Here is a 16,113-nt window from a genome sequence, read left to right as displayed (position 1 = left end):
GTACTTCCGCTCCGGTCAGGCTGCGCCCATAGACTGAACACATCAACAAGTGGGTCGACATTTCTCTTCGCAGTGTTACCGTGCTGTTTGTAAGTTTATGTTTTTGGGGTTCTATTTTTCCGATGTCACTCTTACCTCCACATACCTTAATCGAACGTATAGTATTTTACAAAACATTCGGGAACCATCTGCTACAGTATGTTTCAAGGGAAGACTTTCCAGGCAGTGACAGCGACAGAACAAACTGATATAAATTTGAATCTCGTTTACAATATTTTCCAGTTGCGTCAGTACTGAACATTTACAATGTTGCACCAGTGATACCATTTGCATCTCCTATCTGTGGATATGAATGTTTAAGAGCATTTAAGTTTCATGTTACTATTGACTGCTGGGTAATTCTTGTCATGTTATACTGTGTTGACTACGTCATATTGGTCCAGCATTTGCAACGACGCGGAACCTGCTACAGAATGGCAAAGACTGATCTGTTAATTGTGTCACTCATCTGTCCTATAAGGCCGATAATGTGGAACACATTTTTAGAATTGAAACTTTAGCTATTGGCTGAAAGTGTGCCAGGGAACAAAGTTCAACGAGATTGACTAATATATTCTCTAGTCGCCATTAGGCCTGCACAGGGTAAAGGTATAGTTTGGTAATTATTACTTAAAAACAACAACAACAACTAATTATTATGGGGTACATTCCACTGTCACTAATTTGCAGTAGTTTGGACTCTTGCAATGCAAACTAAAAATATGTAAATTAAACTGAATCAACAACGGCTGCATACATATTACATTACATAAAGTAGTACTAATATGCATATTTGTTTGGGATACTTTTATGGTATCATTTTATTTCCAGAGGAAAATCATACTTAAGCTATGCAATGTGATGAAAAATGACTCACTGGATTGAAAAGCATGTGATGGGCATCTGATGGTCATAAATGAATGTGTGAAACCACACAAAAGTTTGATAATTAATAAACTTGTTTTCTGTGTGTGTGTGTGTTTTCAGCAACACTGCGGCCATGCACTTCAAAATCCACTAGAAAACATAGGATCCAAGTGATTTGATTTTTTTAAAGACTAATTCATATATATATTTGATTTTGAATGATAAGACTTTATTCTGGAACGGATGAGAAGTTGTTCATATTCGGATTTACTAGATGATGAAACCACCAGATTCACTGGGCATAAACGAGGCTATTAATGTTGTCAATTATGTCACTTTACTTAAACCAGTGGTGTCCAAAGTGCAGCCCAGACAATATTTGGTATCACAGCTGACTTGGGGCAAGAGGTGGGGTGCCCTGCTATATTCTTAAAGTGAAATTAATTACATTTTGTTCAGATGACTTGGCGTATATTGACCTACATGGAGTTGGTTAAGCATCATCCTCCATTTGTTCTGTATGCAGCCCTTGACATGAGTCTGGATACTCTACTTCCTGGAGTACTTGACACAGACTCAGAAGCCTCAACCGTGTAGAGCCCATCAGTACTGCACATACACTATTCTATAATAAATATAGAATAAACTAAAAGTATTTTTTTTGTTCACAGGACAGAATGAATGTGGGTGTGGCACACAGTGAGGTGAACCCAAACACTCGGGTCATGAACAGTCGAGGGATCTGGCTCACGTATACACTCGGTGTTGGAATACTTCACATTGTGCTCTTGAGCATACCGTTCTTCAGTGTGCCAGTGGTGTGGACCCTCACGAATGTCATACACAACTTTGTAAGTATCCAATATGCATATTGCCTTGCTTCTCACTTTGCTGAAAACCTCATAATTGGCCCTTTCAGGATGTAACAGCATCTGTTCGATTATATTTTTAAATAGCACAAAGACAGATCAAGCCAGTTCCATGCTGCATGCACTTGTACGGAGTACAGACAGTCCCATTATATGTTTATGAGCGAGGGCGAACAGGTATCTCCAAATCATAAAAAAAAAAGGTATTGTCAGGGGATAGGAGGAGACCAATGCACAATAAAAGGAAATCGGTTAGGATGTTCAGGAACTAACCAGGTTCAAACCTGCCATGAACTAGAAACTACTGGTCCACCACAGTGGGACTGTCTTTGACTAAAGATGTTCATAGTCAAATTTGTTTCATACGATTTTGTCCATAATCGACTAATAGCAGCCTACAAATAAACAGATCTCATTTGCGACTTTTTCCACCTTAAAGAAAAAGTCTTAGACACTCAGATTAACAAATAAACATGGGAGGTATGCAACCTTTATTTAGTTACAGAGTCTGTGACAGCTGGCTAGCTCAATAATGTTGTAATCCGCTGTTTAGTCATTAATTCATTTTCTACCGCTTATCCTCATGAGTGTCGTGGGGGGGTGCTGGAGCCTATCCCAGCTGTCTTCAGGCGTGAGGTGGGGTTCACCCTGGACTGGTCGCCAGCTGAGTTCAATTCCACCCTCGGTCATCTCTGTGTGGAGTTTGCATGTTCACCCCGTGCATGCGTGGGTTTTCTCCGGGTACTCCGGTTTCTTCCCACATTCTAAAAACATGCCCTGTGATTGCTGACCAGTCCAGGGTGTACCCCGCCCTTCGCCCGAAGACAGCTGGGATAGACTCCAGCACCCTGTGACCCTCGTGAGGATAAGCAGTAGAAAATGAATAAATGAATAATTTGCATTGTGAGTCTGCTTGTGTCAGGCTCTAGCCACAGTGATTGGATACTAACTGAGTTACTATCTTCAGGGAATGTACGTGTTTATGCATGCGGTGAAAGGGACGCCCTTCGAGACCCCTGACCAAGGGAAGGCCAGACTTCTTACACACTGGGAACAGCTCGATTATGGCATGCAGTTCACATCTTCTAGAAAATTCTTCACTATTTCCCCAATCATTTTGTAAGTACTTTTCATCCTTTTATGAAACATGTATCTCGGCCCTTATACAGAGTCAAATCACATTGAGTGAGACGATAAAATACTCCCTGGGAACAAGCCGTCATCATTGGGGCTGGATTTACATACTGGTGTTTGAAACTTTGAAAAGGTGGTGGTGCTTAAATGGTGCAGGCCTGTACTGCTACAAGGAACGTTTTTGTTTTTACAGATTTTTGTGACCAGATAATTGCGTGCAATTGTGCACTGCGCAAGTCACATCTTACAGTACCACATATAGTCTGCTGTTCAAGTCCATAAAATTGGAGCAGAAATTGATCACAGTGCTAGACTACCGGTACAACAGTGTTTGTTAGAACCCCCTTTTTTAAATGTTTGTGTCAATTTCCACAACAGAAGCTAATATCCCATTTTTAAGGCTTGTGCAGCAATTGTGTTTGAATCTGACAAATCTTAAGTAAGTTTGATCAGAGTAGGTAGGATTGCAAGGTTTAAAGTGTAACTTAGTTTTTCTGCTTAAATTTGGTATGTGTGGTTTATATTCAGGTGTGCTCAATAGTCTGTAATTTTAAGATCAATCCCTCAGTGTGTGTGACCTTTCCCGTTTTCTGTCTCCACAGATATTTTTTGGCAAGTTTCTACACAAAATATGACACAACACACTTCTTCATAAACACGACCTCACTTTTAAGCGTGCTGATCCCCAAGCTACCACAACTGCATGGAGTGAGAGTCTTTGGGATTAACAAATACTAAGTCTGGTTCAAGATGAACTCAGTATATTATCTTCTGTTCAACATGCGTGTGTAATATGCTGTGCAAATAATTACATTGTCATTGAAATCATTGAGTTAAATACATTTTCAAATGGAAACTTTTGAAGACCAGCTGCAACGCGCAATTTTAACTTGAGTTATTATGTGTTTCGGTGTGGGCTGACCTGGGCTGGCCCAGGTATCAGGAAGGTTGTTTTTTTTTTTAATTATCTGTAGCCTTTTGATTAACCTCAGCTTATTTTGTAAGTTATAAATATGTGAACAGGGAGTTTCAAGGCGGTAAACTTACAAAATTGTTCATGAATATGAATGTTTGTTTTTCTTGATCTGACTTGAATTCACTTGGTGACACTAATTGTAATGACATTTGTGTGTAGCCGTGGCAATACCCCAAATGTACTTTTCAAAAATATTTACTTCGAGTGAGCCGTGTCTCTGTATTGGTACACTGATTTCATAAAGGGTCTCAAATTGGAACAGCTCTAGTCTTGACAACGGAAATATTCACAGACATCATGACATTATTAGTAGCTGTTGACTGTTTGTAATGTTTACCAACAAACTGATAACTAATGAAATCAGAAGTAGTGGCAAGCACGTATTCAAGTGTACAAATATTTAACATTTTATTTTAGGGGTTTGGTAAATAAATAAACTTGTCATGTTTTGTTGCCTCCAATGTTTATTATTGATTAAAGTGAAGGAAACTAAAATTGCATTCAGTACAAGTCAAAATTTGAATAAAACAAATGCTTTTAGCAAGAAAGATTAAGTGTATTAATGACACGTACTATTTCCATGTTTTAGTGAGAGCTGAGCTGGACCCCAGGCCTTGAGTTTGACACCCATTTTGTAAGTTAGTATAGGTTTGCACACATCAGTTTTTAACCCCAAATATGCTCCTACCACAGGGGTGGGAAATTATTTTAACTTATTGGCCACACACTGATAACAAATATTTTCCACTGTTAGATCTCAAAGAGGCTCTAAGTTGATCTTCAAATGCAAAATGAAGTGGGAGTGAAACCAGGAAAAATGCAAACAAGCATTAAAGTGAAATAAGTTGTTCATCAGCTGATCAAGTTTTAAAACTATAGCTTATAAAATTTTTAAATGAAATGGTCAGAAAAGTACTCAGTAATAAGTAGCTGCGGCATTCTTGTTAAATCACCTGAAAAACTGGTTTGGGCACGCTTGATGCCAGTTTTTCCAAGAGGTGAGTAGGAATGTTGCTCCAGATGGTTCTCTTCACAGCGAGCATCGTTCCAGTGAAGGAAAAAGCAGCCACGTGGCTACATTATAGACAGGAATGAAAATACAGTGACTGTATGAAACATGTATTTCAGATAAATGAGTGCATGGTTTTGCTGTATGTGTGCCATCAACAAAGATGTCTTGTGTCGGTGGACTTGTGCGTGTCTTCACTGTCCTAGTTATCATCCATTAAGTTGGTGTGCAAGGATGATGATGATGATGATGCTACATTGTCTTCATCACATCTGTGAGCTGGAGATAAATCTCTCCTGTAAAAGCTACATTTGATGTGATGTATTCCCCGAGATTACCATAATGACTTGTAGAATCTCGCTTCAGAAACTACAGTAATTTTGTTCAAGACTAATCACATTGCTGGCTACATCTTCAGTGTTTAAAAAAAATAATAAAACGGATTAAAAGGCAAACAAAACAGGTCTGATATGGCCTGCAAACCATAGTGTACCCAGCCTGTCTGAGAATAATCACCATTTAAGTACAATTATTTTAAAATGAAGGCCCACATACGGTCTAAAATAAATAGGTTTCAAAAAGACAAACTGTTGAGATCCTGACACTGCTTGCCTAATACACCTTTGTAGACCTCAAAGTGATGGTTCAAATCTTTCTGTGTGTGGATTTTAAATTTACTTCCAAGGGCTCCGTCTGCAAAGGCCGTGCCGTAGAACACACGACCTATCCGTGAGTGGACCAGCGCCATAACACACATTACACAAGGCTCTCGGGTCACGTAAAGGTCATATCCAGTGCATATGTACGGCTGCTGCGTAGTCCCCTCTGTTTGAAGACCGGAGGGTGAGACTGGTGTTGAAACGGGACCAGACGATGTAGAACTGCAAGCAGGGTACTCGTCAAAGGAGTAGCAGCCACCACCTTGCATGCGGGCCACAATGTCAATGCATACCATGACAGCGTGATGAAGCGGGTGTTTACGTCTACAGTCATGGCCGACTGCAATGATTGTTTCCGTGACCGGATTGACCACGACTGCTCCCACGGCCTCCATTCCCAAAACTTTTCCCTTTTTGGCAGCGGCCACAGCATGGGTCATGTACAATTGCATCTTGGCTTTCTGAGCACTGCTGAAGAAGTCTCCTCTCATGGCATCGGTCAGGTGTTTGTCTTCATGGAAAGAGGTGGGCCAGTGTTTGCTCGCCAGCTCGAACTGGGGTCTTGTCAAAGGAGGACGGGCAGGAACCTTGACTATGAAAGGCTCACCCAGTCCGTCATGTCCAACTCCACCTGATGGCAGCAGAGACACGATGCTGACTGAGGTCATGTTTGGTGCTTCACTGACGAGACATAAGAGGACCTCCAAAGGGTGAGGGCAGCCCTCCTCTTTCCTCGCCCGGACCCTCTTCACATGCTGAAGTCCTTTCAAGGGGTAGATGCTATTCAACTCTTTGACGAGTCGAGATGCCTCTCTCTTGTTGACAATAGGTGCAGCAAATGCATCAATCAGCTCTATGACTTGTGTTTGCTCGTCTGACAGAACTGGATGTGCAATCCAAGAGTCTGTGTCACTCACAGTTCCTTTCCATCGCTTTGTCTCTGGCTCCATTGTCCTGTGAAATTATTTCAAACCACATTAAAACAGAATAGTTACTTTGTTTACACACAGCAGCTGTAGTGACCAGGAAATAAATCATACTCCTGTTGTACGTGTGGTTCATCTATGGCTTAACCGATTACTCTATGAATTGAAACAAGCAGCTTCAGATTAATCAAGAAAATGATCATGATTGGATTTTAGTGTAGGTTTATTGTTTGACTGAAGCGACTTGAAAAACATTTTCTACCGCTTATCCTCACGAGCGTTGCGGGGGTGCTGGAGGCTATCCCAGCATTTAATTTTTTTAATTATTTAACATTATTGTAACATAATATTCAAGCGGAAACATGGTGTTTGTGCACTTCTCTTCTCTCTGTGTCAGTTCAAAACTTCTATTTCTGAATAAAGAGGCCAAAAGAAAGTGTTTTTTAAAAAATCAGATTCATCGATTAATCAAAACAATAATTGACCGATTAATCATTGGTTACAATAATCATTAGCTGTAGTCCTAATAAAAAAAAATTTTTATCGAAGTTGTGCAAATGTCAGACTGATTATATTAAGTCATTATGTCAAAAATACTGTATATTTTTATGTGTACAATGTCTGCTACTATTGCCATGAAAACCAAGCCAAAAGGGGAGTAAAGAGGAACTTGAGATCAAATGTTCGCTTATTTGAATTCAATCAATCACACTGTTATATAAATATAAGACAGTGAATCTCGTTGAGCTTTTATTAGACATTGGATTCCCTTCAATGGAGTGAAGTACTGTATAATGTCAGTCAAGAGAACGTTTTAAGTTGCTTTGGTAACATTCAAACACAGCCTCCTGCATATTTTCCTGTATTGTTGGCAGAGGTAACATATGCTAGCGCTTTATTTTTAAGGATATTGGGTTCCAAATGCTGAGGTATCTGCTAATGTTAGCACAGAGGAAGCAAACATTCAAATTCAAAAATGTTGATCCACTGACTTGAGATTTTAATATTGACATTATGACCTAATCAACAATTTTCTTTTGTTTAATAGAATAACTGTGTCAAAGTGGGGAACTTCTGTCTTCATCTTCTTCCTAGAATAAGCTTTGTCTTCAATACTTTGGGAACATATCGAATAGTTAAGGATATTCTGGTTCCTCTGGTCAGTGTCTCTCCTGGCTTGGCTCCAGCGGCCGTTAGGTTAAGCACCTTGTCTGTCAGAGTGTCCTGCTCGCTGGCCTGAATGCCATGGAGAAAGTTCTGGTACATGTCATCCTGGAGTATCAAAAGGCTACGTGGCCTCAAGAGCAGTGAGAAAAGATACCGATTCTCCTCTGCCAGTATGGCGTTGCCTTCCAGCTGATGGATGGGTTTGTAGAAATCCAGTAGGGTGTGAGAGCCAAGATTGATAGTGGTGACTGTCGGGTGGTACAGGGGACCATCTTCATGTGGCATAATCCCTTCTCCTCGTTTGTACTCATTCACCAACACATGGTTGGCTGTTTTCCCATTGAATGCACCATAACAAGAAACTTTCTCACAATATCCATAAAGCCAGGAAGGCATCCTTTCCTCCAACATGCCTTTAGGATGTGGCAAACCTCCCCAGTTCTGAAGCCTTCTGCCAGACAACTGGGTCCATTTAGGTATAGGTGACTTATAGATCTGCTGCAGGAGGTAAGACTCCTCGTCTTCAGATATGAAATTTGGGATGTAATACACTGTAGATGGAGCACCATGTACAACAAATTGCTTCAATTCCTCCGAAACACAAGCTGGATGTTCCATGTCTCCTTAAGAAAAATTACATGAAATGCTCGTTAAATAGAGTAAATATGACAACTCGCAACGTATCCACCTTTTAGCGACCCTATCACCGTACTGTGTAACATAAAGAAGAGCCGTACTTGTCAGCTAAGTACAGGTTTTACACATTTTTACAGTTTCCTTTTGCCTTCTCGTCGAGTTGGTTGTTTGGAGTGCCTCAACAGGAAGCACAAGCTACACATCACCACGTTGTTATCATATGGCGCTCAAAATGCGACAATAATATATGATATAGTGCACGAATAAACACATAAATATACTTTACCTCGTTTGACAGCAATACCTTTCACGACTTATTGTGTGGTCAACAACATCAGCCAACTCAACTGGCTCTATAGCGGAAATGCTACGGCAACTCGACTGGGACAATTACGGTTCTAGCGGAAGTGACGTCAGTTATGCGACCCCATGGAACCGGCGATCCGACCAGAAAATAAAATAATCAACGATTAGTTCCATCTGTGAAATAGCGAGGAAATGCAGATTTATTGCAAATACTCGTCTGCTGTCTGCCGTAATACGCCAAAGCACATCCGTAAAACAACAGTGGCTTTTCTCAACTAACGCCAAACCGCGCCCCAAGCTTGGTGCGTTTATGGCCACCCAAAAATTGAATTACACTACACTATCCACAGGCAGTGAACCTCTCCTTCAAGATAGCTGGTAAATATACTACGACGGACTACAATAATAACAACATAAATAACATTATATGTAGTATATGTAAGTATATTGTCATTAAAAAAGCTCACTGTGTACTCCGGTGCAGTAGGTGGCTGTATGCAATTTACATGGTAGCTTACCGGTTGAAAAAATGGAGACGAAAAAGGAGATGCAGACACAGAAGAACTTTCGCAATTGAATTGTAGCAACGAAGAAGTAATTTATCATTTCTTTTAGATAATCTTTAAATTGACATTATGTCTTTCTCAGTTCCTTTTCGATTTAAACTAATCTTTGGCTACTATTAACGTCTGTTAGCATGTTCGCTTCGAAAACAGCAACTATACACAGGCTACTACAATTGAATCGGTCAAGTAGATACCTTGTATCGGCGAGGAGCTGCCCACGACTGGTTTTGGGTATTGAGACAAGTTGTGATGACACAGGGGCGGCTGTTGTCGATGAGACTGGGACTGTACTGGGGGAGTCTCTACACTCATAGAAAGAGGTGCATCTGAGGTGAGAATACTTCTTAAAAGTCATTGCTGTCCTCTGTGATTTAGTTTTGACCTTGGTGCGCTTTTCCCAATAGGGCAGGGGGTATCATTCCCACTGTGGCACAAAAGCTCCATAGGGAACACATTGAGCATGTAGTCAAGGAGGCTTTGGAGAGGAGCGGTGTGGACCCAAGCCAGCTGTCAGCTGTGGCCACCACAGTGAAGCCAGGTATGGCACTGAGCTTGGGCATTGGTCTCGAGTTCAGCCGGAGGTTTGTGAGGCAGAACAACAAGCCCTTCATCCCCATCCACCACATGGAAGCACATGCCCTGACTGTCCGGATGTTAGAGCCCGTTTCTTTCCCATTCCTGGTATTGCTTATTTCTGGTGGCCATTCCCTTCTTGCTGTAGCTCGCGGAGTAGACGACTTCCTTCTTCTGGGTCACACTCTGGATGAAGCTCCTGGTGATTCACTAGATAAAGTACGGCCATTAACAATGATGTTCTAATAATGATATAAAGCTAATATTTTGTCTTTGTTGATTAACAGGTAGCAAGACGTTTGTCACTTATAAGACACCCACAGTGCTCCACGCTGAGTGGAGGACAAGCACTAGAACTCCTGGCTAAAGATGGTGACAGGACAAAGTTTTCTTTCAAGACACCTATGGGACAAAGTTATGATTGTTCCTTTTCTTTTGCTGGCCTTCGAAATCAAATTAACATGACGATAATGAAAAAAGAAGCAGAGGAAGGTATGAGGACACATGAGCTCCTTCATGACAACGCAGCTGATTTACAAGTTTGTCATTTTCAGAGCACTGTGGATTTTTCTTTATATGATAATGTCATAATCTAGTCCAAACTCATACAATTTATACTGATGTAATAGAGATTATATTTGGAATTATTGCTGCACTGTTAGCCCAACAATGTCCACAGTAGATAAACCAGATACAATTGATACATGATACAAAGGAGATGATTGGTTTGTCAACACTTATCTGGCAGGGTTGATTGGCCTAACCACTGGCATTGCATATATATTTTTGTTCCCTTTGTCTACAGGTATTGAACGTGGAAGTCTGCTGTCATGCGTGAATGATATCGCAGCTGCGACACAGCACACAGTTGCCTGTCATCTTGCAAAACGTACGCATCGGGCCATCTTGTTTTGTAAGGCCAATGGACTCCTGCCGTCAGTCAGTCCTACATTGGTAGGTGTATCACTCGTTCTTCAAAAATTCTAAATCTATTCCTGATCAAAATCTTCTAACACCTCAATGGTGAGCGGTATGGGATGCGAACAAAATTTCAATTTGTGTTTTCAGTAGTTAAATTTAACAGTTAGCATAAATATACAGTGGAACTTTTTAATGTCCCCAAAGATGTGTTTTACTTTTTTTGTGGAGCAGCACAGGGTGTTAAGAGATGATGAGCATGACGATAGAAAAAGAATATACAAAAAAAAACCAGATTGTGCTATTTTTTTTTACTAGGTACTGTCTGGAGGAGTTGCAAGCAATCAGTACATTCGCAAGGTACTGCGCATCATCACTGATGCAACGGGCCTTTGTCTGCTGTCCCCTCCTGCCAAATACTGCACTGACAATGGAGTGATGATTGCTTGGTGCGTAACAAGTAGACTGTATTCTTTTTGGCATTGAAATATATTTCACAAGACTACATGAGACATACCTTTTCTGTGTATGTTTAATCAGGAATGGTGTTGAGCGACTCAGGGAAGGAAGCGGGGTACTCCCTCCGAATGCAGAGATAAGCTATGAGCCCAAGTAAGCAATGTGAAGCGAGTACTATTTCAATATATGTTGTGATGCCAAACTAAACTGTGCTTAAATATTACATTGCAGGGCACAACTGGGTGTTGACCTCACAGCAGCCGTGAAGGCAGCAGCTATTAAGTTACCACCGGTCAGGATGAAAATGTAAAGAATCAATGGTGTATGATATACTGTGTATGTATTTTGTGCATGAAACTGTATAAAGGAAAATTACACAGATGTGATGTTGGTTTAATGCAATGTTGTTCTCTGTAATGGCATATTGTCTGATATCTTTCAATATAAATACTGGCTATCCTGCACAGGTTCGCACGTGCAGATCTTAGATGAGAGGTAGGGTTGCCAGTTAGTCACAGACCACGTAAGAGACAGAGCCATTCACACAATCATTCACACCATCGATGGGAACTGGCTGCAAAGAAGTCAGTGTGAGTGAAAATATACTGTAACATGTACAAAAAGAGTTCAGACAAAACACTGTTGACATCCGTCAGTCTCAGGAGACTACGGTAGTTGCACCTTGGATTAGTCTGTGGTAAGGTTGCAAACCCTACTGTGACTGTACAGTCCAATCCTGGTAGTGTATTTCAGTGTATTTCAACATACTGAGAAATAGCAACTACTATAGAAACTACAGCTCATCATGTTGATAAATGTTAAACTCCTTTGCACTGATAAAGCCATCTTTGTCACTGTCACTCTTGCGGAATATGTCATTCAAGATCTTCTCATAGAAGGGGTCATCTCGTGGCTTCCCATCTTTTTCAAATGAAAGTTTCAAGTAATCTTTTACCTGCAAACAATTAAACACCATGACAATTAATTATAGTTTAACAGCCACCATCTTACACACATGGTAAATGTTAAGTTATTTTTCTAAATACATCTCTTATATTGTGAATATTTATATATTGTTGTGACCAGTGAGTCTTTCTAGGTAAACACAGCTAATGTGTAATTTTTGTATAGTGTAAAATCTACATGGAATAATAACAATGATTGATTGGCCAATATACAATTTTTTTACATACAAGCCAGCCATCAATTTTGTCATGCTTAATTGTTACCTCTGCTTTTGTGAGACTGCGGTCTTTATCAATGTCTATGTTTCCAAAAGCCTCCATGCTGCGTGGTCCCCTGGACACGGAGAAAACCTCCACTTCAAATACGACAGTAGCGTTTGGTGGCACGGGGCCTAGTTCAGTCAGATGCAAAAAGCAAAACATCATTTATTGAGTATGTTTATCACTCAATATCAGAAAGGGAAGCAAAGCTGTCAGAAAGAAAATGCACATTCAGCAAAATAAATGTCTCAATGACAGCAAAACTACAGTAAATGAAGAATCTCCTTCAAAATAGCAATATTGGAGCTTTCCATAATAGGATTGCCATCATCGTGCTTAAAAAAGGTGACGCTGTTGCAATGCCAGTGAGAAAGGGTGAATGCTGTAGCAAAACATTAAAGCCTTCCCATAATGCACTTTGTTTAAGCAAACCATTTCATTGGAGGACAAGCAGCACAGAAAATGGTGGATGGCGCTGCAATGTTGCTTCTGTACACCTGAGGGAGCCAGAGGACCCAGAGCTGATAGGGAGGCTGATGTAATTGCAGCGCCCCAATGAATGCGTTGCTCAGATGTAATGCATTACGGAGAAAGCTTTATAAGATTTTTTGTTGTAATTTCAATCTCCTATTGGTACATGTTTCTATGTTTTTTATGAGGTATACCTTCAGAGTGTTAAGTTGCTGTGTGATGAGTTCAGTGTTACGAAAATGTTGATGACACCGTGAGTTAGACTTTTGTTATAATGTTGTCATATATAATGACCTCCTGTGTTTTACTTTGGGTTGACAAGCTTGTTGTGAGTGCACTGGTAGCTTGTGATTGGCTCCTGCCAAAGAAAGAATAACCATTTCCTCACTGACTTGCAAACAGCACAATATATAAACAATTAGTAGTGGTTCTGAATTGAATGCGATGTCACAAGATGAGAATTTAGCCATAAATTAGCAGCACCACTGTATAAACCGCAAAAAAAGTACACCGGAATTCAAGGTAGTAATTTATAGAGGTGTAGTACTCATAGATTAAGGTAAACATCAATTTCGATATAACCTAATGTTGTGTCCTCACTCTCTGCTGGTGTGTACATCTGTTTACCTTTGCCGTTCACTCCAAAGGCCAGGGCAGGAGGAACTGTTATCTTCCTTTTCTCCCCTGGACACATATCCATCATTCCAATGTCAAGGCCCTTGATAACTTGCCCGACACCCAGTACAAACCACTGTGGGTGACCAGCTTTGTCAGATCGACTGAAAAAGAATAGAAAATAGTTAGTTGTATGAACTTTTGTACTTTGGATACTGCTTCATCTTGCTTTCCCCTTCAATTTGGTATTAAATTAATATGCAGACTTACGCCACAGCCATTGTGAGTAAACAAAAAAAGTGAATCTCAAATTCAACCCATTCAAACAGAAGGATGGGACCATCAAATCGGAAGAAAAGAAATGTAGAATGATGATTACTTACCGATTTATCTGCGCTTATGTGAAACTGACGGAGGTGTTTCGGAAATGCTTATAAAGTTACATGAGTGAACATCACGTGACTACACTTGCGATGTTCCATATGTCTGAAAAGGAGTAGGAAGAAAAAGAGCTCATTTCATCCTCCCCCTTTTCCATTTGTCAGTATTAACTTATCATTCATTCAGATTGTGTGGTTAACATGTTGATACACGCTCACAATAAATGATGCCTTTACATTTTGTCATTAAACGTTAGTTCACTTCATTAAACCAGGTTTGTAAAGTGTGTCTACTACTCAGGTTTATGGATTCAGATTGTCCAGAAAGGGAGGCAAAGCTGTCAGATAACATGCACATTCAGCAAAATTACTTTTCCAAATGACAGAGAGACTACAGTAAATAAAGCATCTTTTACATGCTAGCATTCCATAACAGGATTTCCCCCATCACGTCTAAAAAGGTGAAGCTGTTAGTGCAACGCAAGTGAGAAAGGACGAAAACCTCTTTGCATGCTTAGTCATTCCATGGGGAGATGAGAAGTTAACACTGTAGGAGATGTGATGCCCTCTCAGCTCAACGGCTGTAATGTAAAACAGAAGACAAAAGCAGTAAAACAAAAACAGCCATGCAATACAGTTGAGAATTGGAAAACCAACATACCAGACTTGTTTATACAGTGCTTTAACAACAACCACGGTTAAAAAAAAGCAGTGATCCCATAGCCTGCACATACAGTAAGAATTGAGCAATGTGGTTTAAACAAAGAACAACAGGAGTGTGAAGGTGACTGTAGGGGTGTTATTTCCTGTCCACGGGGCTCTGATGATGGTCAAAACTGTATTTTGAAAGTCGTAAGCACATTTTCTACGTTTTAACTACTAAAATATACCAGTTAGTAATGCTGAATCCTAATTGAAATCACTTATCACAGTTGGGTCTTGAACCAATTCACCGTGCTAAATGAGGGACGCTTGTTTATTGTCTAATATGTTGAAACACGGTGGTTAAAATGGAAGTCACTGGGATTTTTTTTATTGTCTGCCGAAGTAGTACAACAGCATTTTAACAGAGTTTGGTACTCTGGTTAGCGCGCCGGCCTCACAGCTAGGAGACCCGAGTTCAATTCCACCATCGGGCATCTCTGTGTGGCGGTACCTCTGTTCCCCCGTGCATGCGTGGGTTCTGGTTTACTCCCAAATTCCAAAAACATGCTAGGTTAATTGGCGACTCCAAATTGTCCATAGGTATGAATGTGAGTGTGAATGGTTGTTTGTCTATATGTGCCCTGTGATTGGCTGGCCACCAGTCCAGGGTGTACCCCGCCTCTCGCCCAAAGACAGCTGGGATAGGCTCCTGCATGCCCATGACCCTTATGAGGATAAGCGGTACAGAAAATGGATGGATGGGTATTTAAAGGGTTAAAATAATTGTTTAAAAAACTCACGTTTATTGTGAGATTTGAGCAAAAAGTAGAAAAAATATGAATATTTTATGTTCAGAAAGAGAGTTAGCAATTAAGTCAGGTTAATGAAGTTCCTCAAAGCACTACAATTGTCTTCCAACTAACCTGCAATAGAACTGGGAACCATCTTTGGCGAGGAAGCCATCGTAGTGAACGTTCATCAGATCTCCTTTTTTGCTTTTTTTCTCGCATTGCTCCGGTTGGAGCACAACTTCAATCTTGACCTCATCGTCCAGTTCTGCTGCCCAAACACACACAAAACTCAGCTGAGAAGACACAAAGAGACAAAGTGTGTAGGTCACAAACTTCCACATCTTTCTGCTGCTGCAGTCGTGGCAACTTGAGGTGGGCAAGTCGATCCAACTCTGGATATTGTCGATCGTTATATGACCGATACTAACGTAATGAGAGCCATATTTTTAAACTTCTCTGTGTATCTGTGCTACTAAAGTAGCTGCATTAGTTTGGTTATTTTGAACTATTGACAATCGTATGTAATAAAATTGTATTATAATGTATTACAATATTTGTTTGTATTGTTTGTATTCCACATTGTCAAGTTGTTCTCAAAGAAATATGTTGATATCACGAGTTTTTGGTGGTTCTAATCATGGTCGACAAATAAAAAAAATCAATAATAATAAAAAAATCATCCAGACAATGAAAAATATCAAAGTAAAACGTATTGTTATCGGCCTACTGCATTCGGTTAGTATCAGATCGATAGCAAAATTTGTGGTATCGCACACTTCAAGTTTCCTGATGACGTTTGAACACTGGAAAGCTTTGACGCTTAGCCCTGAGTTTAAACTGACAGGTATTATTAATTCATGGGCGCTGTAGGAAAACACTAA

The 16,113-nt window shown here is 40.3% G+C and overlaps 5 protein-coding genes across 10 annotated transcripts; 2 read left to right on the top strand and 3 right to left on the bottom strand.

Moving 5' to 3' along the window:
• Positions 1-11: 11 nt before the first annotated feature.
• Positions 12-4,333, top strand: ormdl1 (ORMDL sphingolipid biosynthesis regulator 1). Its single transcript, XM_058081256.2, has 4 exons — positions 12-89; positions 1,578-1,757; positions 2,743-2,894; positions 3,512-4,333. The coding sequence occupies exons 2-4, from the start codon at positions 1,584-1,586 to the stop codon at positions 3,645-3,647; spliced, it is 462 nt and encodes a 153-aa protein (XP_057937239.1). The 5' UTR covers positions 12-89; positions 1,578-1,583; the 3' UTR covers positions 3,648-4,333.
• Positions 2,626-8,704, bottom strand: adat3 (adenosine deaminase tRNA specific 3). The gene is made up of 2 exons (XM_058081246.2): positions 8,569-8,704; positions 2,626-6,507 (listed from the first exon to the last, which is right to left on the bottom strand). The coding sequence occupies exon 2, from the start codon at positions 6,501-6,503 to the stop codon at positions 5,469-5,471; it is 1,035 nt and encodes a 344-aa protein (XP_057937229.2). The 5' UTR covers positions 6,504-6,507; positions 8,569-8,704; the 3' UTR covers positions 2,626-5,468.
• On the bottom strand, positions 7,232-8,701 carry alkbh6 (alkB homolog 6, nucleotide demethylase). 2 transcript variants are annotated; one of them, XM_058081247.2, is made up of 2 exons: positions 8,569-8,701; positions 7,232-8,269 (listed from the first exon to the last, which is right to left on the bottom strand). In XM_058081247.2, exon 2 carries the CDS (start codon positions 8,262-8,264, stop codon positions 7,560-7,562), a length of 705 nt encoding a protein of 234 aa, XP_057937230.2. In that variant the 5' UTR covers positions 8,265-8,269; positions 8,569-8,701; the 3' UTR covers positions 7,232-7,559. The 2 variants fall into 2 exon arrangements, with proteins under 2 accessions (XP_057937230.2, XP_057937231.2); XM_058081248.2 differs by having other exon boundaries at positions 7,232-8,266; positions 8,569-8,699.
• Positions 8,705-8,771: 67 nt separating the features above from the next.
• osgepl1 (O-sialoglycoprotein endopeptidase-like 1) lies at positions 8,772-11,414 on the top strand. The gene is made up of 7 exons (XM_078795250.1): positions 8,772-9,485; positions 9,559-9,946; positions 10,015-10,219; positions 10,533-10,681; positions 10,964-11,094; positions 11,186-11,257; positions 11,336-11,414. The coding sequence occupies exons 2-7, from the start codon at positions 9,695-9,697 to the stop codon at positions 11,412-11,414; spliced, it is 888 nt and encodes a 295-aa protein (XP_078651376.1). The 5' UTR covers positions 8,772-9,485; positions 9,559-9,694.
• A 17-nt stretch (positions 11,415-11,431) lies between these two features.
• fkbp7 (FKBP prolyl isomerase 7) lies at positions 11,432-15,891 on the bottom strand. 5 transcript variants are annotated; one of them, XM_058081252.2, is made up of 6 exons: positions 15,566-15,885; positions 15,365-15,500; positions 14,299-14,377; positions 13,429-13,580; positions 12,334-12,461; positions 11,432-12,059 (listed from the first exon to the last, which is right to left on the bottom strand). In XM_058081252.2, the coding sequence occupies exons 2-6, from the start codon at positions 15,402-15,404 to the stop codon at positions 11,898-11,900; spliced, it is 561 nt and encodes a 186-aa protein (XP_057937235.1). In that variant the 5' UTR covers positions 15,405-15,500; positions 15,566-15,885; the 3' UTR covers positions 11,432-11,897. The 5 variants fall into 5 exon arrangements, with proteins under 5 accessions (XP_057937235.1, XP_057937234.1, XP_057937236.1 ...); XM_058081251.2 differs by having other exon boundaries at positions 15,365-15,497; XM_058081253.2 differs by having other exon boundaries at positions 15,365-15,497; positions 15,572-15,885.
• Positions 15,892-16,113: the final 222 nt, after the last annotated feature.

The sequence above is a fragment of the Doryrhamphus excisus genome, linkage group LG12, assembly GCF_037039965.1.
Source record: "Doryrhamphus excisus strain RoL-2023G ecotype Guam linkage group LG12, RoL_Dexc_Guam_v1.1, whole genome shotgun sequence".
In the NCBI taxonomy this organism is placed as follows: Eukaryota; Metazoa; Chordata; class Actinopteri; order Syngnathiformes; family Syngnathidae; genus Doryrhamphus; species Doryrhamphus excisus.
Note: the sequence above shows the minus strand (reverse complement) of the source record. Positions and strands in the feature narration are given on the sequence as shown.

Bases quoted from the DNA above. Each gene is read 5' to 3' on its own strand.
- ormdl1 (XM_058081256.2), top strand. From the start codon at position 1,584: ATGAATGTGGGTGTGGCACACAGTGAGGTGAACCCAAACACTCGGGTC. The intron at 1,758-2,742 runs GTAAGTATCCAA...TACTATCTTCAG, and splicing joins CGAATGTCATACACAACTTT to GGAATGTACGTGTTTATGCA. The intron at 2,895-3,511 runs GTAAGTACTTTT...CTGTCTCCACAG, and splicing joins ACTATTTCCCCAATCATTTT to ATATTTTTTGGCAAGTTTCT.
- adat3 (XM_058081246.2), bottom strand. From the start codon at position 6,503: ATGGAGCCAGAGACAAAGCGATGGAAAGGAACTGTGAGTGACACAGAC.
- alkbh6 (XM_058081247.2), bottom strand. From the start codon at position 8,264: ATGGAACATCCAGCTTGTGTTTCGGAGGAATTGAAGCAATTTGTTGTA.
- osgepl1 (XM_078795250.1), top strand. From the start codon at position 9,695: ATGGCACTGAGCTTGGGCATTGGTCTCGAGTTCAGCCGGAGGTTTGTG. The intron at 10,682-10,963 runs GTAGGTGTATCA...TTTTTTTACTAG, and splicing joins CGTCAGTCAGTCCTACATTG to GTACTGTCTGGAGGAGTTGC. The intron at 11,258-11,335 runs GTAAGCAATGTG...ATTACATTGCAG, and splicing joins GAGATAAGCTATGAGCCCAA to GGCACAACTGGGTGTTGACC.
- fkbp7 (XM_058081254.2), bottom strand. From the start codon at position 15,573: ATGTGGAAGTTTGTGACCTACACACTTTGTCTCTTTGTGTCTTCTCAG. The intron at 13,581-15,364 runs GTTAGTTGGAAG...ATTCTTTTTCAG, and splicing joins GGTTCCCAGTTCTATTGCAG to TCGATCTGACAAAGCTGGTC. The intron at 12,060-12,333 runs GTAACAATTAAG...AATTGTTTGCAG, and splicing joins GCAGTCTCACAAAAGCAGAG to GTAAAAGATTACTTGAAACT.